At 40.6% G+C, this 25,950-nt stretch overlaps 1 protein-coding gene across 3 annotated transcripts in view; it reads right to left on the bottom strand.

The window, feature by feature from the left end:
* Window positions 1-25,950, bottom strand: part of LOC100648310 (muscle-specific protein 300 kDa) — an 80,488-nt gene that overhangs the window by 47,590 nt on the left and 6,948 nt on the right. For 2 of the 3 annotated variants that reach the window (XM_048407825.1, XM_048407789.1), the window contains exons 2-18: window positions 15,525-15,586; window positions 14,692-14,787; window positions 14,530-14,613; window positions 14,298-14,390; window positions 13,865-13,888; window positions 13,372-13,550; window positions 12,509-12,896; window positions 12,275-12,421; window positions 11,288-11,828; window positions 9,206-10,889; window positions 8,931-9,039; window positions 8,755-8,769; window positions 7,598-8,642; window positions 1,799-7,336; window positions 1,249-1,537; window positions 600-1,119; window positions 64-512 (exon numbers count right to left, since the gene is read on the bottom strand). In XM_048407825.1, the coding sequence (XP_048263782.1) occupies window positions 64-512; window positions 600-1,119; window positions 1,249-1,537; window positions 1,799-7,336; window positions 7,598-8,642; window positions 8,755-8,769; window positions 8,931-9,039; window positions 9,206-10,889; window positions 11,288-11,828; window positions 12,275-12,421; window positions 12,509-12,896; window positions 13,372-13,550; window positions 13,865-13,888; window positions 14,298-14,390; window positions 14,530-14,613; window positions 14,692-14,787; window positions 15,525-15,586 (11,263 nt within the window). The remainder of the gene's footprint in view (window positions 1-63; window positions 513-599; window positions 1,120-1,248; window positions 1,538-1,798; window positions 7,337-7,597; window positions 8,643-8,754; window positions 8,770-8,930; window positions 9,040-9,205; window positions 10,890-11,287; window positions 11,829-12,274; window positions 12,422-12,508; window positions 12,897-13,371; window positions 13,551-13,864; window positions 13,889-14,297; window positions 14,391-14,529; window positions 14,614-14,691; window positions 14,788-15,524; window positions 15,587-25,950) is intronic. The other variant, XM_012320330.3, reaches the window with a different exon arrangement.

The following is a 25,950-nucleotide window of genomic DNA, read 5'->3' as shown; positions in this document are numbered from 1 at the left end:
TTTAATCTCATTCGAATCTCAACTCGAATACAGTTAAGGATAAATTAATCAAATAAATCTTGCCTCAACGAAGCCAGGTCTCTTTCCATAGATTCCAACGATCTAGGCGATAAGTTGGATGCACTCTGAGCCACGTGTTCGCTAAGAATATCCAATTTTAATTCTCCTTCCCTCTGGCCATCTTGAAGCTCCATGATCTTGGCCAGCTGAGCTTGAAGGGCAGCTTTGTTGCCCGTGTAGTCGCTGTAATTGGTCAATTGTTCCCATTGTTGTTTCTGATAGTCTTGATAGGATTTCTGAAGATCGTAAAATTGTTGGAAAGTGTCTAGAAGAGTCTCCAGGTTGACTATATTCTTTTGTGACATCTCAACCAAGTCCTCGTATCTTCCAGAAACCGAAGCAGCTTTCTGTTGGGCGTCTGATGGCGCTTGGACTGCATACGTCAGTGCATTTGCCTTTTCAGAGACACCCTCGATGATGCGTTTGTATGCCAGAATTTCCTGGTGCATTGCCTATAAGAGATAACAACATTTGGTTTATCGATGACAAGGCTTACCTTTTTCAACTCTAAAACAAAACGAGAAAACAACTAAAAGCACCTTGCTCTTCAACAACTTGGATTTAATTTCCTGAAGAGAAGACCACGTGATCGTCGAGTCCTGTTTCACAGATCTCTCCATAGTGTCTAACCAAGCCAAAATCTGTTGCAAAGTTTCCTGATAATTGGTCCATTGCAAAGACTGAGCATCCTGTTTCTTCTGTTGCTCATCTATGCCTTCTACAAATTTATCCCATCGTTCTCGGGCCTGCCTTAGTTCGTGACGAATAAGTTCCCTTCCCTGGGCAGATGTGTCAGCAAGGATCCTTTCCCCAAACGATATCAAGCTTCCTAATCGATGTTCACCTTGCTCTTTCTCAGCTAACAATATCTGTAAACGAGAAACTCTCTCTTCGAGATTTCCGCCTGCCTCGTCTTTCTTCAGACTGGCTAAACTTTGTTCCAATTGAGTCAGCCACGCATCCACAACCTTCAGTTTCTCTTCATAAGCCCGATGATCGTCTAGGATACTCTGACATCTTGTCACTACTTCTTTGCTAAGTCCGTGCAATAGTTGGTATCTGAAATTTCCATTTGAACAATTTCATTGAAAATCTCGATTTCATCTTTTCGTAAAAATAAATATATATAGGTAAAGATCTAGATTTAGCGACAATGAAGGATTTCGATTCTTGGCTGAACAGTTTTACCTATTGCTAATTTGCGAGATCATGGGTTTGATACGTTCAACGCCGCTCGCATGTAGTAGACTATGGGACTTGTCAACGAACTCGTCTATATTCGATTCCTCCTTCAATATGGCGTCACGCTTCTCTTTCAAAGCTTTCAAACGAGCCTCCTTGTCCTGCAAAGTAGGTTGTAATTGTTGGTCTCTGAAGGCAGCTTCCATCGTGCTGAACCATTTTGTATGCGTTTCCAATTTGTCTTCAAAGTCCTGCCATTTCTGAAGAGCTGTCTTTTGCTTCTCTTCCACAGATTCTACACGGCAAAAGGAAGAAAATGGAACAATTGTATAAATTATGTAAATCGTAGAACTAGATATTATAGATATGCGAGTCGATGTTAATTTATTATTCTAAATATATTCGACGATTTCAACAACGAGCAATCTCGTCCTTTGAACCTCACCGACCAACCATCCTCTTCACATAAACCTCTACAAATTGGTAACCCCGACGCGAGTTGAATACGACTAAACAATCTCTACAGGCATAAGAATTTTATTTAAATTGCAAATACCTATTTCGCTTAAGTATTGACGAAGGTTGCTTTCCAAAACGGTGATCTCTTTATTAATGGCGTCCCATCCTTTCGGCGCGGTTCTTTTAACAACCGTATCACTGAGTTCCTTCAACTTTCCAAGCTGTTCCGTTCCCTGCATCTGATCGTCCTTCAACGTCGCCAGAGTAGCTAATCTTCTACAAATATCTGTCCTTTCTCCAGTGACGTCGTTGCATTCTGCGAGCTTGTCTCTCTCGCCATTCAACCAGTCAGAGAAGTTCTTCACTTGCAGGTTAAATCTATGATGTTTCTCCACGCAATCTTCCAAATTTTCCAACAAATCTTTCGATTTCGCTACGATGTTATGGAACAATTGTTTAATAGAAGGTAGAAAGACGTTGAGAGAAGTGTCTTTGGTTTGATCCACCAACTGCTGAGCTTTATCACAAACAGACTCTACTAGGGATTGATGAGACATAATTTCTTGGTGCATAATCTTATGATTTTGTAACTGTGCTCGTTTTTCTTCCAAGGTACACTTTAATTCTGTGTGTTGATGCATGGCACGTTCCACGTCTCGGAGCCAGGCAGTCAATTGCTCGTGGGACAAGGAGAATTCGGCGAACTGCATCAGGCACTGGTCCAATTTCTGCGTAGTGCTTTGCAAATCTTCAGTGAATCCATCCCACAGAGTTCTCAAGTTTCTCAACTGTTGTCTGATAATCTCTCTACCATCGGGAGACGTATGAATATATAATTTCTCTCCAAGATCTACTACAGACTCGAATCTAGCGTTCTCCTTCGTTCTGGTATCACCAAGGTCACGAATGAGCTTCTGTCTACTTTGCAACACGGATAAATCGCCCACGATTTCGCTGTGCTTCTTCAATTCCGATTGAATGTCCGTGATCCATTGCAATAATTGATTGTATTTCACATTGAAGGTATTGTGCTCCTTTACGAACTGTTCGTACCGCATCACGGTTTCTTTTATTTGGTTCTTGATAGCCTGATACTTGGTAGACTGTCTGGAAGCTCTGGTGGCCAGGTCTGCTTCAGCCTCGATACTTTGACTCTTCTCAATGGCAGCGTTAAATTCAGCTCCTTTCGCGATGATGCTCTCTTCCAAGGACTTTAGCTTCTGTAAATGAGCCCTCTTTGCCTCCTCTGTACTCTTCAAACTTTGATCCTTCAATTGTGTCTCCATCTGCTTGATCCAGGCCTCCAAGTCTTCCACGATCTTCTCAAATTCGGACCACTGGTCGAACATATGCCTCAACTTGTCTCTAGAGGCTATGGATCTCTTCAGGAAATCTTCCCATATCTTTTTCTGTTGCTCAAAGCTAGACAACAAAGCTGGATGACCTGGTAGAGAAGTTTGTTCAAGAACGATATTCAGTTGTTCGTTACAGTCAGCCAGAGTTCGATCTCCTTCCGCTTTCAGTTGAAGAAGATTCTCGATAGCGGTGATTTTAGTCTCTGCCGTGTCTCGTTCCACCGAAAAGTCCTCGATTATAGGCGTTCCCTCGTTGATTACCGTATTGATCCAATCCCGAGTCTTCTCGAACGTCTGAAGATACGCTTCGTGGTTAGAGACGTATTTCTCCGCTATATTAATTCGTCCTTCAACATCGTTAGACAATTTTTCATGAGCTTCGATCACGTTGCCCAACATTTCACTAGCATCGTCATCCGGAGCTGAGCTTAGTCTATCTTGGAGCTGTTGAAGAATATTCTTGTGCACGCTAACATCTTGTGCTACAGCTCTATATAGGTGAAGAGTCAGCTTCTTCTCTTGTAAGGTTGGTAGCAATTCCTGTTTCTCTCCTAATTTATTCTGTGCATCTACCAGCCACTGTTTCACTTGAGAGAATTTATCCTCGAACGAAGACCTGTGCATCATGTCGCTCTCTATTCTTTTATAAATCACGTTAGCACGGTCTGCCATTGCGTCCACGCGGTTACGGAAGTTCCTCAACTCGGTCCTGATCATTTCTCTTTGATCCGGTGTGACCCTAGCGAACAAAGTTTCGCCAGCTTCTGCAGTTTTGTTTAATATGGCTTGTCCAACTTCACGTCCTTCGGCAAAAGCTTTCAGTTCTTTCAAGCGCGACTGATAGAAAGTTATAGGCTTTGGTCCGGTGATTTCGTCGAAGGCTTTCAAAGTTTTTTCAGCATTTTCGATCCAAGCTTCGAGTTTCTTCTTATTAGCAACATACTGATCCCTGTTCTCTTTTAACTCTTTAAGCCTGTCCAAATGTTGCGCCAGGAACTTCAACACGTAATCGTAACGTGTATTAAGATGGCTGATGTATTGATTCACTCGAGATTCAGAGCTAACTCTGGTGATGTCTTCGGCTAGAGCAGTCAGGTCTTTCAGTTCACTTTGATACTCCATCACTGCCTTCTGTACTTGACTCATTTCCGCAATTTTCTGTTCGATATCGTCTAAATTAAGTAACGCAGAAGCTTCAGCTCTGATTCTGTTCTCGTTCTCCTTCAACCAAGACAAAACATTCTCTGACGTAAGTTCGTAACGTTGCCATAGAGCGATGTTTCTTTCTAGATCATTCTTGATCTTATTGTAACTACTCTTCAGGGATTCCAAGTCACTCTCCACCTTGTCACGTTCCGTTTTTAAGCCGGTCATCGTTTCGGCGCTTTCGACAGATGCTAGAAGCTTCAACGAGTTGTCAGTGTCTTCTTTTCTAGCGGTGCAATCGGCAATTCCAGCTTCCACGTCCATCAGGGACGCCATTTTCACTTCTAGATTATAACGATCGCTACTTTGTTCAGGTTCGCACCAAGCTACTTTTTCTTTAAGCGTCGCAACCATACGTTGAAGAGCACTGAATTTTTCGTGGTATAATTTAGTTAAGAAGGCTACCAACGTTGCTATCACTTTATTAGCATGACTGGCCACACCATCTCTTCGAAGCTGAAGAGCCTGCAATTCCTTTGGCAAACTGGACTTGGAAATGCTAGGATACTCCGTAGACATCTTCGTCAGTGTTTCTTCAACTTTAGACAGAGCGTAATCACATTCTTCCAATTCTGTTTTTAATTCCTGGCATTTATTGATACGACCAAGAATCTTGGTGTTTTCGCCGGTCAAATCGTCACATTTGATAATGTCTTCGCGAATTTTCGATATTGCGTCACCACATCTCTTCAGCTCCTGTCTAAGCGCTCTTTCTCTTTCGTTTAACGTACACGTCAAAGATTCCAATTTATCCGCCGAACTTTTAACTACCTTGAACTGATCGTCCAACAATTTATGGAGAGAACTTAAAGTAGGAATATCGGTATCGTTGTTCGATTTCACTAATTGTTCGATTTTGGTGACGATGTTCTGATACAATTGTTGATAACCAGGCAGCTCCTCTCTGTATCTAATTAACCTGGCTTGACAATTTTCTGCGTCCATTAAACGCTCAAACGCAGTGGTCAAAGCGTCGTTGGTATTATTGAGCCACTTGATAAGTTCAGATTTCGATTCTTCTATTTGTTTCCAGATGATTACCTGAGTCTCGTAGGTTTGTAGTTTTTCACTGATATTGTTGAAAGTATCTTGGTATCGCTGTCGGACATCGGTTAAGTCATTTTCGATTAGATCAGAATTGAATCTAGGCATTAAAGAAGCTTCCTTCGTCAACTGTTGCGCCTTAGAATCCATTTTGTCTAAGAAATGTCTGCCTTTCTTCAGCATTTCCAAAGCTTTCTTGTGTTTCTCTAACGTGATATTCGCTTGAGTAACGTCGTAAGAAACTCCTTTCACTGATTGATACAAGCTGGTCGCTTCTTTGATAGATTTTTCCACTTTCTCTTTAGCTTCTTCGTAATCTTTCCAGTCGGTGTTCATGTCAGCGTATTTCTTCCTTTGCTCTCGAAGAAGCTCGTTAACCTTCTCCCAATTAGCATCCACAGATGATAAAACAACTTGAATATTGGTCGTCGATCTCTGGTCCTCTTTCATCAAGGAACTTCCTTCAAAATGAAGAATCTCTTTCTCCTGCTCTCTCTTCTGATGCTCTTCGATTAATCGATCAATCTTCTCCACGGCAGGAGCCAACTGTTTGCAGGAGTCAACGTTGTAAACCGTCTCTTGAAGAGCAGTTTGAGTGTTCAATATCTTCTCCGTGATAGTTTGTTGAAGTGTTCTGAAATTGTTCCACCTGGCGCCAAGATTCTCTAGTCTGTCACGTTTCGCAGATATCTCGTTCTGTAGAGCCAAGGCTTTGTTCTCTAAATCGTTTAACAAACCCGATGCTGACAGAGGTTTGCCCTGTTTGTCTCTGATCTGAATTCCAATGGCAGTGTCAGGTAAAACATGTTGTTTCCAGGTGTCTATCTTCTCGTATATAGTCTGCAATTCCGAGGAGAATCTCTCCAAATCAGCAATAGTAGGTTTTCTAGCCTCAGCTTCGTATTTACAGTGACTTAACTGAGCATTGGCGTCATTCAACCAACTCAACATTTCTATCCATTTCTCCAATCCCTTCTTCTTCTGTTGCAAGTCGTCGCCTAATGCTTTATACTTCTTCTCTAGATCTACATAAGTGTCAACCAAAGCAGCTTTAGCTTTTATGGATCCTTTAGGACATATCACCTTTACTTCTTCGCAGATAGCTTCCAAACTGGGCTGTTTCTCGGAGTGTTCCTGAATGTACGCGTGCACAGCCTGAAGATTGGTATCAACGGTATCAACAGTTGCATCGCTGATCTCAGCGACGTTCGATCTGAGTCGTGACATCCAGTTCTCCAGATCGGTGATCTTCATCTGGAATTCCTGGCGAGCTAACAGAGAATCAGAGACGCGATTGATCTGCAATCTGACCGTGTCAGCCAGCTTACTGACTCTGGATTTGATGTCTGATACACGAGCTTTCAAGTTGGTCGCTCCTTCCAAAGATAAGCCGTGGCTGATATGATCAGACACTTGGGTCAACGATATCAGTTGAGCTTGATGATCGGATATAGTCTTGTTGAAGTCCTTCAATCGGGTCAGCTCTTTTTCTAAGACCGATACCTCCGGTGTTTCGGTGTTTGGTTCTATGAGAACGGTTTTCTCGGATTTTTCCAACCATTCGTTAAATTCTTTGATCTCGGATTCGAAGCTGTTCCACGAAGTGACTAGCTTGTCTAACTTCGTGGTTGTTTGGACTGCTATATCGTGTACTGCGTTCCAACGAGTGTGAACAGCATCCACTTCGTCGGAGGCTGATGTTTTCCCTGATATTCGCTGGCTGACCAAGGATAAATCTTGAATTTGAGGGAAGTGCTGTTGACATCGTGTTTCGAATGCTCTGGCGGTTTCTAACATTTGTGCAGCTTGCGGCAGAGTCGTAGGTTTGCTGCCTATGGTGGCTGCTTTTGACTCAGCTTCTTCGATCCAAGGTTTCAATTCTTTGATTCCTTTCTCGTACTCTTTCCAAGTTTCCAAGTTCTGCACAGCGGTTTGACGTTGGGCTACGATACTCTTTTGAAGAGTTTCGATGCTCTTCTCGAGGCTTATGATGTCAGCGCGCAGCTGCTTTCCTGGACCACCAGTTTCGCCTGAAAATATGAATAAATTATTTCTAAATGATTTATGACTATCTATTTTATACATAAATTAGTTTTAGAAAGAGAAACAGGGATGGGAAGTTTATACAGAGTGTTTCAATTTTTTGCTATCAAATTTCTCGACATACTCTACGAATATAAATGAGGAAGTTGTTTGAAATTTTATTAAAACATGATAAAAGTACGGAATACTATTATGAAGAAATTTGAAAGAAAAAATATACCAAAAAATAATGAAAGTTTCGTTCGTACCTTTCACCAGTTTCTCTGATTCCTCTTCGAGGAATTTCAACGTCCTGCTCCTCTCCTGAATATCTTTCTGCAAGATCTCAGTTCTATAAACCATTTCTTCGGGAGTGGTGGCCAAGTTTTCCGCATCTGCAATCGATTGAGGCGCACTTTGTTGCGTCCACAATTGTAACTCGTTCAATTTCGCCTGGAACTTGTTCCACCTAGTACTATGCTCCTGAAGATAGACAACCTTCTCCTGTACGGTCTTCAGAGTAGTCTCCACTCGTTTCTCAGTTTGAGTGATCTCTTTCTTCAGTACTTCTCTTCTTTCAGGTGGTGCAATCTCTGTCAAATGACTGTACGTCTCTTGCAGCTTTTTCATCATCTCTTCGGTAGATTTTCTCAATGTGGTGCTAAAGTCCTGCTTACTCTGAAGGTCAGATGATACCTGAGACGCTTCGTAATAGGTAGTCGACTCGATTTTTCTCAATTCTTCCTCAGCTTGCTCGATTAATCTCATGATCTCCTCTTTTTGTTGCAGGTAAGTATTCCACAACTTCTGCGAGCTCTTCAGAGACTTCAAGGTCTCCACGCTCTGACCATAAGTATCATTCCAGCTTGATTCTAATTGCTGAACCTCCAAGGACACAAATGGAGGCGCGTGTTGGTCTTTCAAAAGATCTTTACCACGTTGAAGCATGCTCACGATATTCGATCTCTGTTGTTCCAACTGGTTCAAACGGCTTTCCTGATGAGTAACCGCGGTCTGCAAGGTCTCCGGGATTTCAGACACTACGTCGACCTTCGATTGATCTTTAACCTTGTGCAAAAGAGTGCACACCTCGCGCACTTCTTTTCTGTACGTGTAGCTTTTTGAATAGATATCGGTTTTCGTCATGGTGATTTCTATGGTTGGTATGAGGTTCTTATAACGAGTAATCAGCTGTTCCAGACGGTTCTGCTCCGAAAGGGCTTCGTGATCTGAACGATTGGAAGTCAGGCTATCCAAGGTTTGGACCAACCATTTCATCTCTTCTCGCTTGCTGTCTGCTTCTCTACATATTTTCTGTTGAATAATTTGAAGAAATTTATTGTAATATGATACATTTATCTTGGATATTGTAACGTGAGGTTTTCATATTGAATTTTCATGATGGAGTGTACATGATCATACTTACCGTTAAAACTTGAACCTACGTCCAATGTAAGCAATACAAGAAGAGAATGAAGAAGAAACGTTTAAATACAACGTGCGTGGTGAAGAAAAAATTGCATGCTTCGCGTTAACAATGTCTTGTAATGCACATCTAAATTTCTATTGTTATTTAAGAGTAAAAATAGGGATGATCCTTACCTGGAATACCGTTTTTTCTGTTTCGAATTCCTCCAGCGTATTCACCTCGTGCAGAATAGTCGCCAGGTTACTGTCCACGTGGTCCATCCATCGTACCATCTCGTCAAATCTGAATCAACAATTCGTATATGTATAAAAATTTACGAAGATAGCAGAAATTCGTAAAAAAAAAAATCTAAATAAAAAAGATTCGTAAAAAGATAATTCGAAGAATGGAAATTCTTCAAATTTACTAGACGTCAACGATAGACGATCCACAGCTTCACGGTACTTACTTTTTCTTATAGGCAGCCCACTGCTCAGGCACTTGTTTCAATTGTTCCCTCAAACGTTCCACTCTCTGAGCGGAATCCTCCCACAGGCGTTCAGCATTTTGTGCAGCCTCGGACAAGCTAGTATCGTTAGGTATCAGCTGGTTATAAGCATTGCTGATCTTCTTCAAAGTCTGCAGGCACTTCTCTACTTCCAGAACTGTACCACGGTTCACGAAAAACTCTTTATTCCTCTGCAGTATATTCTCAACATTGTCATTCTTCATCAAAGCCTGCTGTTCCGAATTCACCTCCACCTCGATCTCCTTCAGGTACTGCAGGAACGTGGTTTCATCCAGGCGAAACTCGAGTCTCATTAAATGAAGAGGAGCGAACGTCAACACCTCCTTCCAACGTTTCTGAAGCGATTCGACAGCTTCCAAAATAGGAGCTTGCTTCTCAACAGGCAGAATATTCTTCAAGTCTTGTCCAGCGTTCACAAAGTCTTGGATCCACTTCTCATTTACATTGCTAAAGAAGTTCTTGTGATACTCTATAGATCGTCTATTATCGGTATGTTTGTCATTCATCATGGTTTCAGCGACCGACAGCCACTCGCAGACCTGTCGTTCGCATTCTTTGAACCTGGTCCAGCATCTAACAGCTTCCTGAAGCCGTTGTTCCAATGCCTGAGCCGCTTGAGACACTCGATTGAACCGATCGTTCAATTCTCTCAAGGTTTTGCCACCCTCTGCGGTAGCTACATCCGCGTGACTATCCACAGACTTCACTATACTGGAGAACACTTTGTTCTTAGACTCCAGCATGGATTTATAATAGAGAGTTCTCGAGAAGAAGGCTTTATGACGCTCTAACTGAGCCAAAATATGCTCTCTACCACCTGATAAGTCGACATTGGTCAACATTCTCTCTGCTTCGTCCAACCAGGTAGCTATTTCCTTCTGGCCAGCTTCTAGAGATTCCTGCTGAACCAGAAGTTGATGGTACAGGTGCAGCTGCATCGGTATTAAGGCTCGTACTTTAACCAGCGCCTCCTTCTCTTTCTTCAGGGTGTTCATCATTTTGTCTACTTCGTCTCGAGATAAATCTTGAATGAGTGACTGGAATTTTTTGCTGATACTCTTGAAAAGATCTTCGATTCCTTCTACTTCATTATGGAAGACTTGCAGCTTCTCACCGTAGGCCTTGATCTTCTCGGTTGAGGTTAAGTCAGTAGCTGATAACGCCAATTCAACGTTCCTCAGCCACTTTTGTAAAGTTTCCACGCCCTGTCTGTAGTCTTTTCTATTTCGTATCACGTCTCCAGCGTGCATGTACTGTTTCGCTTCCTGGAACAGCGAGTCCCATCTAGAAGCGAGACTCGTGTAACGTTGTTTCAATTGCAAGGCGACTGGTTCGTCGGATGTGGCGATTAAGAATGTCACTGTGTCCGACAATTGTTGGTGTTTGTCTTTCCACACGCTTATATCTTGGAAGAATTCCATTTTGTCCTCTTCGGGAAGGTTCAAGGCAGGTTCAGCACGGTTCAACCAAGTCACGAACTCATCGGAGATTATGTTCCAGCGACGCCAATAAGCTACCACTTCCTCAAGCATGCTTTGCACGCAACGCAAATCCATGGACACGCTTTTCCACTTGTCGCTGGTCTCTCGCATGAAACGATCGATGCTCGCTCTTTCTTCAGTGTCTAGGACATGGCAAAACAGATATTTGTAGAGTAAACGTTTGTCCACGATAGGAATTTATAACTCTCAATTGGTATCGTTGAATCGTAGATGATTAATGGTAATTAATTTTGTATCGTGCGTTTTTCCTAATAAAGACTATCGATCGTGGTGATTTACGATCTAACGATCGTTATTAATATCTGTATTTAAACTCAAAAAAATTTGTTTAATTTAAGGCAGAGCAAATGGTAGTCATTTTGCTATCCTAGAGAAAACTGTACTTTCGTGTCTCTACCCTTAATAACGGACGCTAAATCGGATCAGTAAATAAAATTAATTGAAAAAATTGAGAATTTGTAAATTTTAACGGACAAATGTCGTCGCCTAAATCAATAAAATTACAGAGATCACCACTCACCTACGTCACCTTCGCGTTTGTAGTCCTCGACGACTTGTTGCATGTCCAGGTAGGCTTTCTGGAACTCCTGGAAAATTCTGTTTCGGGATACGAAGTTTCTATACTGCTCCAGCATCTGGTGCACACTCTCTTCAGTATCGTATTTCACGCTCCAACTCTTCAACTTCGTTTCAACTAGGAACAAGAAAGCAATAAGGCAGCACTTATGCTCCAGGAACTTTAGTCGGATTCTACGTTTGGCGGCGCGACTCGCCAGGCTATCCAATCGGGTCGCCATTTCGTTCAATTGTTGAGGATGTACTTTCAACGCGGCCTCGCTACTTCTCGCCGCTTGAAATCGTTCCGTCATGGACGGAAGATCGAGGAAAAACTTTTTGTGCTCCTCGAGCTTATTCGAGATTATGTTGGCGGTTTCTTCTGTCATTTCCTCGGGAATATCATTGTCGGATAGCAGAAGGTCCTCTGCGCGACACAACCATCTTCCTACAACCCCTAATTCACCTGGCAAATAGGAGTCTAAGAGCCAGAGCCAGCGTAACATCTGCGAAATTGGAATAGAAAATATCTTTATATACAAGTTACGTTTATTAGTTAATTCTTTATAGGCAAACATATTTTTTCACACTCCATACACACATCGATTCATTGATATTTAAACTTTGCTGTTTCGCATTTCTAAAAAGTTTGAAAATCTTCCGAGATCTTTATCCATTCATCGAACAATCATTTATTAAGTAAAACATTAAAAGTTTATTTCAATATTAATGGAGTTTCTGAGCGAAACTTCACTTGGATCGTCAACGATGCAATTTGCCTACCGAGCAATAAATGTTCATAATTAATTTGTTAAACTTCAAACTTTGTTGATCGAACATGGTACACAGATGAACGTCAATCAGACTGAGAGCTGCCGGTCGAAACTTTCATTGTTTTAGCTGTTAAATCATCCCAATAGATTATTTATTATTTCATAAAATTTCAACTCACGAGCATCTCCAGGGTCTTCCACAGATCCTGCACGTGCTTCCATGAGTCCCGCGTGATGCTGATCATGCTAGGCGTCTCGACGAGACGCTGTAGCTTATTGTACACAACCCTCTGTTGCTCGACTTCTGCTTTCAACGCGGCGTACTCCTTCGAATATAAAATTCAAACAAAAAAACACCATTAAAACCGCTGTTCCTCGATTACTAAAATAATCGTACAGACACCAAAACATACATCATAACTCAACGGGGAGCTACCCATCTGTTCCAGGTATTTCAGCCTTTCGTACAGCCAACCAAGCAGATTATCGTACTCCTGCTGTACAGCCGCGAACGAATCGGAAGCGGCGGATCCTGGTTCCGGATATTTGTGCAAAAACTGAGCCACGTATGTCATGATAGATTTTTCATCAGGTTGGGGAACGTCGACGTCCTCGGGATCGAGAAGTCTGGCGATACCCAGCTCGGATTCGGCCACGTCGAACGCCGTTGCTAGACGAGCTCTGTTCGTTGCTTCTCTCATGGCCGCGATGTTCACCAAGTTCGCCTTGATGGCGTCGATGATGGCCAGGAAGGCGTTGCCGTCACGCCAGCTTTCGCCGAAATCGCGTACTTGGATGTCCCTGTGTTGAGAAAAGTAACATTTACTTTCTGTAAATTAGGAAATTATCAGTGTTGCGATATTAGCACTGGTTCAATGCTGTTTTCGACACTTTAATTCTGGTTTTCTTTTTAATGGCAGAGCTTCCAATGACTAGAGCATGATACTAGTATCAAAGAGATCAACGCGAAAGATATGTAAAAAGATATACATATAATACGAAGACAACGATTATTTATTTACGTTTTACAAAAGAATCATTCACGCGGCTAGAAATGCACCATAAACAGGATAAAATTTTGACGAAAAATTATTAATTGGTCAATTTAAATACCCTGCTAGTTCCAGTGATACATTCTTTAATAGTGTGTTAAAAGCGGTGGATTTTATTGCGTGTCCCGTTTTTTGCAAATGCACAAATTACAAGGAATCTTATTATACACCAGGATATTAAATGACAAATAGCTAAATATAAAGATTATGTATAAAATACTGACTTTGGCAGGGCATTGGTGACCCACTGAAGCAGAGTCTTCCTCGCTCCCTGCTTCCATTTCTCGCTACTGATGCGTTTCCTCTCGCTGGTCGCTGATCCTTGGGTACTAAGACTCTCTAAACTGCTCTGACTACCCCACGTATGTCCAAGATATTCCAAAGCTCTGGTATTTTCCTCGATCTAGAAAAACGCGCGATCAGTGGACCGCGGAATATGGAGTTCGAACAACAACCAACAAGGTCGGGGTATCGAGGGTGAGAACAGAAAAATTCACAAAGGGAAGGACTAGCGTGCGTACTAGGGTGATGCGTAAGATCATGTAGGTGCGTGCTAACTTAATATTCTCCTCTGTACACACAGAATTTTTCTACGGCTTTAATATTCATATAAACATCGTATCAGGTTAGACGGCAATCTCTTTTCTTTTTTTAATTTTTTATTTATTTATTTTTTTTTTTTTTTTGTTCAGTTCTTTTTTTTAATTAGCTACTCACCTTCCTTCGATCCTTCGATCGTAGCTTGTTTTCATGGAATAAATACGGTTAGCAGAATGGAATGTAATTTCTTACTTCGCTCTTAACGAGGATTAATTTTGTTAATAAGAAAAGTTATCAACTTTAAGTGGAAAAAAAAGTCGTTAAAAAAAACGGAACAGTGTGCTCGTATAAAGAATTATTGCTCTAAGATTTCACGAAACAATTCGGTAGAGAAAAAGTGATCGAACAACTTCGTGACACAAGCAAATTAATCCCCGCTGCAAACGATCGTCGCAGTGCTGCCGCGCGGATATCGTAACGCGTTTATGTAATTCGATGTTACATGTGGCACGGGCGTCTTATTTAAGCAACTACCGCATTCTAGTAATACGTGTGCGATTTTTTCAATAGCTTCGATTGTATTCGACTGTACGAGTGGAAGAACGTCTACCTGGAAGTAAAGAATGATGGTCCATATCAGGCCTAACACTACGGGCGGTCGTCCGTCTACCAAATCAGACGAATTTATGTTCACTAGCTTGATCTGCAACAGAGAGTCCGAAATGCATATTATACTAAACGACTTTCCAGCCATAGAACAATTTTCGATTAAAATTTTGTCAATCTTACATTTGAAGTTTCGGAATTGTAGTTTTGGATCTTTGAACAGTACGATTACTCACCTTTTTGCTCTGTAAGAATTGAAGCGCTGTGTTTGCGTTGCTAAGAAAATGCGGTCTCTTCAGGTTTCGGCCCCTTTCCACCGGCTGCGAACAGACAAACGCGTTTCGTACGAGCGTATTTCATCGATCGAGAGTTACAGGACAACCGTTGCTGAAACTTACCAGCTTCTCGCCGGACAGAACTTCAAGCAATGCGAGTAGGCGGGTACCATCTTTGAGGTCCTCGATCAAATCGTCCACTCGAAGCGGTGGACTTCTCTGAAAGCGATTTCGATCATCGATACTCTCCTCTCTTGTTTCTCGACACTCACAACGAAACTTGTATACGACAATCGAGAATGCATATTCAAAAATTTCGAAAAAGAAAATAAAAATACCTAACTGTATAAAAGAAAGCAGTCGTTACAATTATTTATTTTGTCGTAACTATAAATTCGAACGAAATGAATGTCAATGGAATTTTCTAAATTCACGCCACGTTTCTCATCGAATTGGATTTCATTTCGTGACGAACGAATCTTCCTTACAGCTTTTGTGCGTGTATTTCTGGATAAATTAAAAATAGCACGACAGGTGAATCTTCCCTATTTCTATCAGAGGACAGCATCGAACGCAATGTCGTGCCGGTTCTGGGGCATGCACGTCCTCCAGTTCCGGGATTTCTAATTCAAGTTTCGAAGTATCCGGAAGTGCGGAAGTAGGGGAGCGATATCGAGACTCGCGAGCCAGGCACGAGTTATTCCACCGAACTTCTGATATTCGTGATGAGCGGTAATTTCAACGATGCATTATTATATAGAAGGGACGATAAAAAACGAAGAAGAGGCAAGAAAATTTGCGTAACATTCGGTGTATGGGAATTATTTTCAAGAAAAGGGATCGTTTGCCGAAGAGAAACAGCTGCAAGGTTTTTCGAGGTTTTCTTCGTCCTGTCACTTGGTTCCGGAAAGCTGTTTCTACGAGTTTTATCTGAATTTCTGCGTGCTTGTCCTTACCTTAGAAAGATAAGAATTGATCCAGTTGACAAAAGTTTTCTTCTGTACGCGTTCTTGTTCGTCTGAAAAGAAAAGAAGAGAATTTTTAATAAATCGACGACGCAATTATATTAAATCTACGCTTATCTTAAAACCAATTTGATATTTTCGTAGTAGTAATATTAATCGTCTGCTCCTCGTATCAATTAAATTTAAGAAAGAATATTCTCCGCGTCTGCCTATTATTTGCGATATGACACTAATAAGCTTGTGTCTGATTGTACGAGAAATTTCAGTTTGTTTATTTCTAGTGAAAGAGCTTGTAAATTTGACTATTTATCTCGAGGTAGCATCAACTTTGCAGCATTATGCGAATTCGTTCTCAAGATGCGAATTAAATTAGCATCATGAGGGATAAACGAGTTGTGTTTATCAAAATAAACTTTGTTTATCAAATTAAGTTCGCAGCTTCGTTAAGCGTTGTTTTACGAATAATTCGACCAACGAGTCTGTTAATTGTCGATACTGGCAAAACATTGAAAATACTTTTGACGAGAAAACAAGTGTTTTCAGAAACTAAGAAGTCTTCGTAGATCCGTCGTCATTGATATTCGAAACGTGTCGATCGTCCGGGTTCTCATTATCGTCCACGACGCTTAATCCCCTTAATGCGTTGCGAGATAAGTGAAAATTCTTCGCACGATTACATAAACGAATCGCATTAATTCTCGCAATAAGCGAGCACGTACGAAAAAAACTGGTTTTATCAAGTTTGAAAAATATCCTTTATATGTATCGTGATCTAGGTATCATGACTGTCGTGGAATTTGCAATTCGAATACCGTATCGTTAAATAATCGATATTGAGATCCAAGAATAATTATGACACGATATTCGACGAAATTCGTGACGGAGATGGCGAGAAAACATAGGCGATAATATTCGTACGCAGCGTTTGAATAAATGGTACGTACAGTCTTGTCATTACGTCATCGACAATTGCGGAGCCTCGTGATCGTTGCGTTGTGTGAACTGTAAATCGAGTTAGAAATCACGCTCTCAGCTTGAAATCGGTATTGCTCCACGTATCGCATATAAACTGATCGAATCTTCTGTTAAATGGTTAATTGGAGAATAAAAACTGACGATCGGAGTGGTATAGAGAAGGTATCGCCACGAAGTAGCTGAAACCAGTTTCCCACGTAGTAAATTTAGCCATGCGCGTATGCCGCGTCGAATAGACTGCTTTTATTGGCAGTAAACGTTCACGCTCTTACGTGGGCCTTTAAAATATCTTTCCAGGTAGCCCGAATCATGTATACGATAGAGTTTCATTCATTTCTAGCTGAAAGAACCAATGTGCCATTTTATTTTTTGCCAACCATTTACGTATGTTCTTTTTGCTATTAACAGCTGAGAAAGCACACGTTCGTTCTCAATTACGTTAACCTTTGTGCCATTCCATTCCCATTTGCAACGCTACCCCAGAACTCTTTTTTATCAAGATAACCAACAATGTAATACTTTCTACAAAATTTACATACGGAACGATATGCTTGGATTTGTCTTATTATCCTTTCGCGTTCTAGAAAACTCTAGATAAAAGTACGCATACTACTACGTTACTCGCTTCGCGACGTTGACGTTAAAATACCTTCGTTAAAGAAACGTTCGTAGCCTACACGTGACATTGATAGACTCCATCTAGTAATATCTTGCTTATATCTCACGACGTCTATTAGTTCGCAATTTAAAAGCATTCTCGGTTGCTTGTAGTACTCTGAAACGTATTTTATTCTATGGGATACGAAAGATATCCACGATCGGACAATTTCCTTTTTCTTCCGAACTTGCCACTTTCTAAGGATAGTTGGGGGAATTAATTAATCGGTTGATATTTTACAGGTTAATATTTTGAGCGATCGTAAACAACGCGAAATTGCAGAGAACTCGTACAGAGTGGCTCGGAACAAGCAAAATTCGCGAATTCCCAGCGTTTCTAATTTTATGCACCCTTCGTCTTCGCACGAAAAACGTTCAGACCAAGCCTAATTACGGTGTTCCCGCGAAAAACACCGTAATCTCTATCGTGAATCGTATTATAAATCACGTTTCAAGGGATGCATGGCTCTTATTTTGGGAACGAGCACACTGGACGATGGATCGTTGGCGTCGATAAGCTCGCAAGAGGAAAAGTCGCTAGGGACCGAGGGTCAATTAAAAAGTGCTCACGCTGCACGTGCGTGCAAGACGAAGAAGCTCGTGTGTAGTCGCTGTTGGCACGCATACGTGATCTGCATACACAGTGCGTTCTGTCACTTCTCGCGACAGACGTGCTTATTACACGCTGCTTTGTTCCCCTTTCGCGTGTTCCTGCTATGGTCTGAAGAAAAGACTCTAGACGTACGAGGTCGGAGAAATATTTCCCTTGCATCCGCTATTCTATGTCAATAAAAATCTATTATCACATTGCCGTCAAATGCTTCTTATTCTTCTATGGCTGCGTGTTAACGAGCTCACGACGCGGATTCGAGTTGGCTTGTACCTTCAGATTATATATACGCCACGAGCTTTTACGTGTTTATGAGCAATTTAAAAATACAAAAACACATGTAGTATAGTACTCGATATACTATTTGGCCAGTCTAGGTCCTGCTTCTTTAATTCTGTTCATAAACATATAAATTTTCATGGTATATGTGCAATGTAGTTTTGCGCAAAACGCGAACCAAGTGGCACGAAATGACGAAACGATATTTCACAATAATTCAAATCAGACACATACGTAAAATTTCATGATATAAAGGCAAGTATTGCACGGTATCAAGTACAGCATCAAAGATGACGAATCCGCAATAAACATGCTAATGCGATATTTTAACAGCTAAATAATCTGAATATTCATATGATGTTCAAGTTCCATACTTTCGTATTGTTGGATTTATGGTGGGGAGGCAACCTCGAGCATCAAGTTGTTCGATCGAGGCTATAGAAATGTAGATCATGGTGGCCACTCGTGGGAAGCTATCACATTGTTTGCTAATAGCCATTTCTTGTATCTTAACGTGATAGATGAGTCAGGGCTTTTAAATATGGTTGAGAGCACTCGCATATACATAATTCGACACTCGAATATTTCTACTCGCGACTATATCAACGTTCTATTATTATCACGCGAACGATATTCTCATTGATGACACGTCGAGAGAAAGATGTAACTAGCGTTAAATGAAAAACACCCTTTACGAGACTAATGGTACAATATATATCGCACGGTAACTAACTTAAGAAGATGGCTGGATTGAGATCTACTGGGACGTAGGATTCTATTATACGATAAAAGGACATATCGTATTTAAAAAATTACGATCAACCTATATTTTGTCAAAGTTGAGTCTATTGTACAGTCTATGTTATTGTATCGTTGCTATATATTTATTGTTAAAAGAAAAATCCATCTCGAAACGATTAAAGCTCTGGACTATCTATTAGCCGTGGCTGGTTTATTAATTCACACAGCATTGGGAAATTACAAGAGCACGTGATTGATGCACACGTAATGCACCGTAAAATTACACGTTTCGCGGGAACGATGTAATTTAACCGTTCACCGTGACGGCTAGTTGATCGGAGACGAGAGCAAAAACTCGAGGATGGACCGAACCGAGGTATCTACCCGGTGAAAAGAAATTGAAAGTAGAAAAGGAAAAGAGAATGAGTCGTAAGACCGAGTGTAAACAGGGAATTACGTTATTAGTTGTAAATTACGGGGATTTGACATTTTATTGGCGGCTTAATGGAACGATAATGGGAGTCGTAGCAATTGGGAGACGTGCGATAAATTTTAAAGAAATACGATTCGTGCACTGGTACGGTCGAATGTAACGTTCCTGCAGAGAATAAAAAAGAATCGAGGCTGTGTTCGCGTGCATCGTAAAATGGCGGTGTTTCTGGACGACGAAAAGACGATTAATCCCCTCGTATTTTCAGGTCAGCATTCGTGAGACTTTTACCGTTGGTTGCATCGTCCTTAAGGCGCGGTCGCTTTTCACGAAAGAAATAATTCAATAGGCTGTGTCTGACTAAGCAAGCTACTTATCTACTGTGCGTCGCATGACGAACGTGTATAGATGTACTTATATGCTAATGATCATTAGGCTTGCGAGTGGTTGTGTTAGAAATGCTTGTGCATAATTCACCTTTAACCTTTTCGTCGCCAAATTATTCGTCTGCGAATTTTCCATTCTACTTATTGTATCATGAATACAAGCAGTGTTCGTAGATGAATCTTCGAATGGAATAGAAATTATCTGTAATTTGTAACGTAACAGTAAAAAGCGTTAAAACATAAAATATATAAAATATGAGATATGAAATTGCATCAGCAACGAGTAAATTCCGACCTATCTTAACGCTTGCGCAGGCTCGTCGTACGAAACGTTGCAATCTGCTCGTTAAGTCCCTATTTTACAAGGCGAACGTGTCTCGACGCTAGATAACGGGTATCAGACGTGCAACCGAGTCACGTTTTACCAAACGTAATTAAACAGAAACAATCGACACGATCACGTCGAAGCCCGACAGAAGTGGTCATTCGATGTTCCTGACATTTCTTGCGCGTATTATAGTCCCACGAATTCATTAATAACGCCAACTTGAAACTTGAAATTGCGAAAAACTTGATCGATAACGTTAGTTCGAGGATCCACGTGTAAATCAAACGTGTCAAAGTATTCGTAACTGATTTGCATTCGATGGAGATACTGAAGATTTTCTAAAAATGTATCTTTCTCGGTAGCTATCTGCATAGAGTCGAACCCGTGGCCAATTAACGAACCACTAAATTAAGCAATTGCCTTTCTAGAAATTCTTCTGTCTTTGTATCCGTGTATTCTCTTCGTCTCTTCTCCTTTCCATCGACGAACGGTAAGCCTGACATTTTAAAATGATCTCAGCTTTCTCCCCTCTTTCCATTCTTTTTTTTTTTTTTTTTTTACTTGGGAAGAGGCACACGCATAACACGAGTCGCGCATATAAATTCGTATTTTTAGCGCTTTCGTTCAGCCTGCACAACGCGGAGATGTTGAAAGCAGAAGGCGAGAAAAGGACGGAGCGAGATCGGTGAAATGAGACAAATTCTCGTGGATGACCTCATATGCTTGATAGCGCCTGTGTCTCTCTTACGAGAGAAGGGGAATCGATCGAGTTTCCTTTTCCTTTTCGTGCGAATCACCTTGTTCCTTTCCTTCGCTTCGATTTCGTAAAATCAATGGAGATTGACGTAAACTGCGTAGTTAATGAGCCAAATCGTAGGTGTCCTTGGGAAGGAAGATAATCGACCTTTTTCTTTCGATTATATTAACTTTTCTCTATCGTCCTTTTTTTTTTCTCTTACTAAAGTCCAATCCTTTCAACTCGAGGATTCTTTCCTTCTTTTTTCGTTTTATTCTCTCCATTCTCTATAATTCTTTGTTTGAGTTCAATTTACTAACACAGATGGGTGTTCATGATGGAGTAAGGATTCTATTTCGTATACTAAATTATGTTTCATCCAACGAGAAAAATAATAGATAGTTTCCTTTATTTCTCGTTTTAGATCGTGGCCTCTATTCTCTTTACTTGACTTCAATCTCGTGAAATTGACGAAGGTTCTCCGGTGCCGATCATCCGGTAATCCTAGTCCGTGTAACAGAAAATGCTTTTTGAAAAAGGGAAAATCGAGCAAGGCTACTTTTTCCCCGCGTCATCTCACCTTGTTCTCTTTTCCTGACTCGATTTCACAAGGCTCGAGCTTCTCATCATTCCGTCCAACTGCAATCTCGTGAACTTGTCCGTTTTCTTGATCCTTTCGAAGAAGGATGTCTGCTTCATCGATCACTTTGTCCCATTTTCCAGTCTCACGTCTACTCTAACAGCTTGAGTCTTTGAAATACTTTGTCCGATACATATCATTCCGATCTCTATATAAAACGTATTCTATGCCGATTCTATTACGTCGTTTCGTACATTTTATCTTCTTTCATATATTTTGCCCGCAATTTTTGCATGAAATTACAAAAACACATTATGAATATAATCATCGATGTATTTTTATTCTCCGTCGTTGCTTCTCATTTAAAAGCTTCATTAAATCTACTAATCAGATAAATAGAAACACAACATGGTTTTGATAAAAACGAGTTAATAGTAATCTAAGGAAACTCCTACGTGTTGGGGTTGATTTCGTGTAGTAAACTACCGTTGGTTGATGAAAGGAATCACTCTGTATTTCCTGTTTACAAAGGATATCGAATTCATCACGACGTACAAACGATACCCGTGACGAATCTACGATTTCCTTTGGTTCATCAGCCGTGTATTTCTGCGTATTTTTATTACACCGCGTTACTCTATATTTACACGGTTCTATGTCCCGGCAGATCATAAGGAATGGAACATAATATCTGAAGATAAAGAGAAACATTTCAATTTTGCCTTTTTTCTCTTATCACTTCGTCAGTCGCGCCTTTGTGTCATAGATAATTCTGGTATAGATAGCAATCGAACATAATAACTATGAAAGATCGCATCGTATAATAGAAACACCAAGAGATATCGCAGAACTTTCTCAGATTGTCTGAAGGTTTATAAAGGTAAAGGAATTAGATTTAAAAAAGAGAAAAACAATTAATCACAGACGGCAATCTAACGTTTGTTTTCGTCATATTAGCGAAAGAAATTCACGATCGTTAAACAAGCATGATCACAAGACGGTGGTTGAGATAACGAAGCAAGGCCTTGACATTCCCAGCGCGATAAGACGATTGATCTATTATACAACTGAAACCGCAATGTATAAAACTTAACCTCCGCATCGTGATACGTTCCACGTCTATCGATGCTCAAACTCTTCAAAACGTTTCAAAAATACATTACGAAGAGATAAGCATCAAGGTGAAGTACGTCTTAACTTACGTTTCCTAGAGATGATTACCGTGGAAAATGGCTCGCGAGCTCGCTTCAGCAACAAGTTTACACAACGGGATAATAATGTTCACTGCAACGACTTTCCTAAAGAGCCGCATTCGTAAGAACGCGAAAGCCTAACTTCCAATTATCGAATGCAACTGCACGCCATTTACTATGCATGCAGTTGCACACACGATGTGAGAGGTGTTCGAGGGTCGAAGTTTTGAGAGTTCCAGCCAATAACTCTGTCGATCAATTCGTTCCAACTACGATTTCCGAAAGGTTTCGATCAGCGGAACCAACAAGAACAATCGAGAGGAAATATTAAAAATTAATTAAAGTAAAAAATTAATTTTCAATAATCAAAAGAGTCGGCTAAAAGAAACTGGTTTATTATCAAAATGGTAACTTATTAGACTAGGGAAAATATCAAATATCGTTTTCGTATAAAATTTCTATAGATCTCCGTAATTCGACGAATCCTATTCTTCCTACAGTTTTCAATATTCGCTGCTCCATTTGCGAGACAATATTTCGCCTAAATAATTTTCCAGGCAACGGGATATTCTTCGTGGAAATGATAAATTAAAAAATGAAATGAAACAAAAGAACGGAATTTATGCCGGGTCATCACGATCGCTCTGCATTAAAAAAGGACGACCGTGTGTTTGTACGCGTGATTGTTTGTTAATTACTTCCTAATGAGAGTGCAGAGGGGATGAGGTAAGATCGCATGCCGCCAGCCGACCATGGTTGCTCGTCAAGCAAATTGGAGAAAATTCGTGGCGTGCGTGCCGACCGTGCCTCGACCGCTGAAATCCTTGCCGAAGTTGTCTTTCTGCGATTAATCCTCGTATGAAATCGACGTTCGTCCTCGAATAGGCTGTAAACTCGCCCGTACGCCAGTCGATCGAGGTCGAGTAGTAAGGGGAACATTCGTTTTTTCTAACGAGATTCGCAAGGTTGAGACGACAGATAAAAAGAGAGAGAAAGAAGAAGACGGAGAAACGAATCTCGAATCGCGTAACCTCTCTTTTCTTGAAACTAACGACGCGTTTGGAATAAAAGTATCACGTTTATAAATAGAAAACACGAGGCTGCTGGTGTGCAACTCTTGCGCTATGATGTTTACCGCGCCAGTAATTTATTAAAGTCTCGAGTAAATGGCGTTTAGGAGTCTGAGCAATGTCATCGACGCGACGTTATCGATCAGTTCCCTGTGATCATTAGAATCTTTCAGTAGATTCGTTCGGTTCTTGGTCAGACATCGAAACTTTAGATCGACATAGTAATCATTTATAGGGCTTAAATTAAATTAAATTAAATTGAACTGTTCGGTTCTGTTACGAGGTTTGGCATATCTCAAACGTTTTGAACGTTATCGTAACTTCGTTCTCAAGTATCGCATGATGCTAATTGTAAGCGTCTCAATTCAAAAAGTGATCTAGTTACGGCGTTAGCCTTGTAGTTACGACCTACGAGTATCGATTAAAACTTTTTGTAAGAAAAAGAATATTCAGACCATCCATTAGAGGGTTGATTCCTCTAATTAGAGGGTTTCATTTTTCTTACATCAGTGTTTATTAAAATTGCAAATTCTGCTTCTTAAATTACTATTACTTAACGGAATAAATAAAATAAGAATGACGTCATTATTGACGTTATCTTCTATTTATTTTACTTCAAAGAAGTGGCAAGAATTTTGTTTTTATTTTTCGATGATATTTACGTCCCTAGCGCGACATTTTCAATGATCGACGGACGAATATAGAATATAGAGTTTGCAAGCTGTCATAATGGCTTAACCCTGTCCATCACGTGTCTAAGGGATAGGTAATCGCTTAACGGGAGGTACTTGGTCTATGTTTGGTCTAGTAACGAATACTCCATTCAATTTCCAAGATGTTGCGAGCTCATCGACGATAATTGCCAGGCGTTTCTGAATGGGAACGCACCTGCACGCCATGTGCGCGCAAAAATGGCACATCGCGAGTGTTACACCTAAAGTATTACGTTCTAAATATAAACTATCAAAGGCGTTACTGTCGAATATATGACGCTGTTTTAAATTACCGTGGCAAGCAAAAAAAGAAATTGAGATTTCAAGCGACCAGGCGCTGGGTCGTCGTTCCTACGAATAAGCCAAAGTTTTCGATCGCTAAATATTATTTCGTTAATTCTTCCCTGATTTTTATTCATTTTTACCGCTACCATTTTCAAGATCTAACTTGGCGTTAGACAAAAATCAGAGAAAGTAAAAAAGTAATATTCGATAAACACGATGTATCTGTGGCACCTTTCGTCTTTTATTTTCGAATAACTCGAACGAAACGATCTATCTCTATCGATTTCGAGATCCGTCGGATCGTTATCAAACCTATGGATCATCCGCGATAATGCGTGAATGTAAAATATCACTTGTACGACTTTGGATAAAAGAAAAAAAAAGAAACGGAATCCGATTACCACGAAGCCTAGAGAAACACGTTGTTCGTAACATCTTGGATCGAATTTGTCTTTCATTCGCGATTAAAGCCCCGTAATATGAACGCCGGCTCGCTAGCAGATTATCGATCGACCCAATTGGATTGGCAGGTTGCGCCGATTCCTCATCAGGAAGTCCTTCCCCCTTGTTAAATCGCGCGCTCTGCAATTTCGCGCTTCTCGTTCGCCCGGTTCAGACGACTAACCAGCCTGACTAGACGAAGATAAAGTTAGCGGATCTAGCTGCAGATAGAACGAGGTGGTTGGCGTCTGTAGCAGGTAGACGAGATAGAACCGGTATCGAGAGAAACCGGACGGAAGCGGATAGATACGCCAGACACGATGAAAAGCAAAATAACGTGTTGTAATCTGTTTCCTTTATTCGAAGTATAATTGGTAAATCGTTTATTCGTTTTGTAAAGGGATAATAACCGTGACTGTGAGACGTAAAATATTTTCTATATGGTTTTATGATGTATGATGTTTTATAGACGCTATAATCGTTAAAGAAAAGAACAATACCGTACAATAGCAAGAGGAACAAATTGTTGCTACCGTGACGCTTGTTACGGCTTTCAATACGATAAAAAGGAAAACAATGTAATCTACTGCTTTTGATTTACCGTGTGATTCATGAAATTTCTATTCGACGATGGTAATCTTTAGAATTTGTGTAAAGATGATCTCTATCTTGACTCGGATCATTGGAATTATTAGTTCTCGAGTTGCTATTAGTTCTTACACTCTCGAGGGCTCTCGAGTTCTGTATAAGCTCGAAGCAATAAATTTGGAATTTCGCGGATGAAATATGAATTATATACGAATTGAACGGAGATGCTCGAAGCAGAATGACTCGCTTGAAGAAAATGTAAAGGTAACTTTGACGCCATCTTGACGCCTTCGCCAAAAAAGATTCCAAGCAAATGTATATAACAATGCACGTCAGACGCGATGATGAAAGATATCTCGATTAATTTTAGATATTTTCGATTGCGTCTGTTACGATCGAAAGCGT

Source organism: Bombus terrestris, chromosome 1, assembly GCF_910591885.1.
Source record: "Bombus terrestris chromosome 1, iyBomTerr1.2, whole genome shotgun sequence".
Classification (NCBI taxonomy): Eukaryota; Metazoa; Arthropoda; class Insecta; order Hymenoptera; family Apidae; genus Bombus; species Bombus terrestris.
This window is presented reverse-complemented; position numbering and strand designations above follow the sequence as displayed.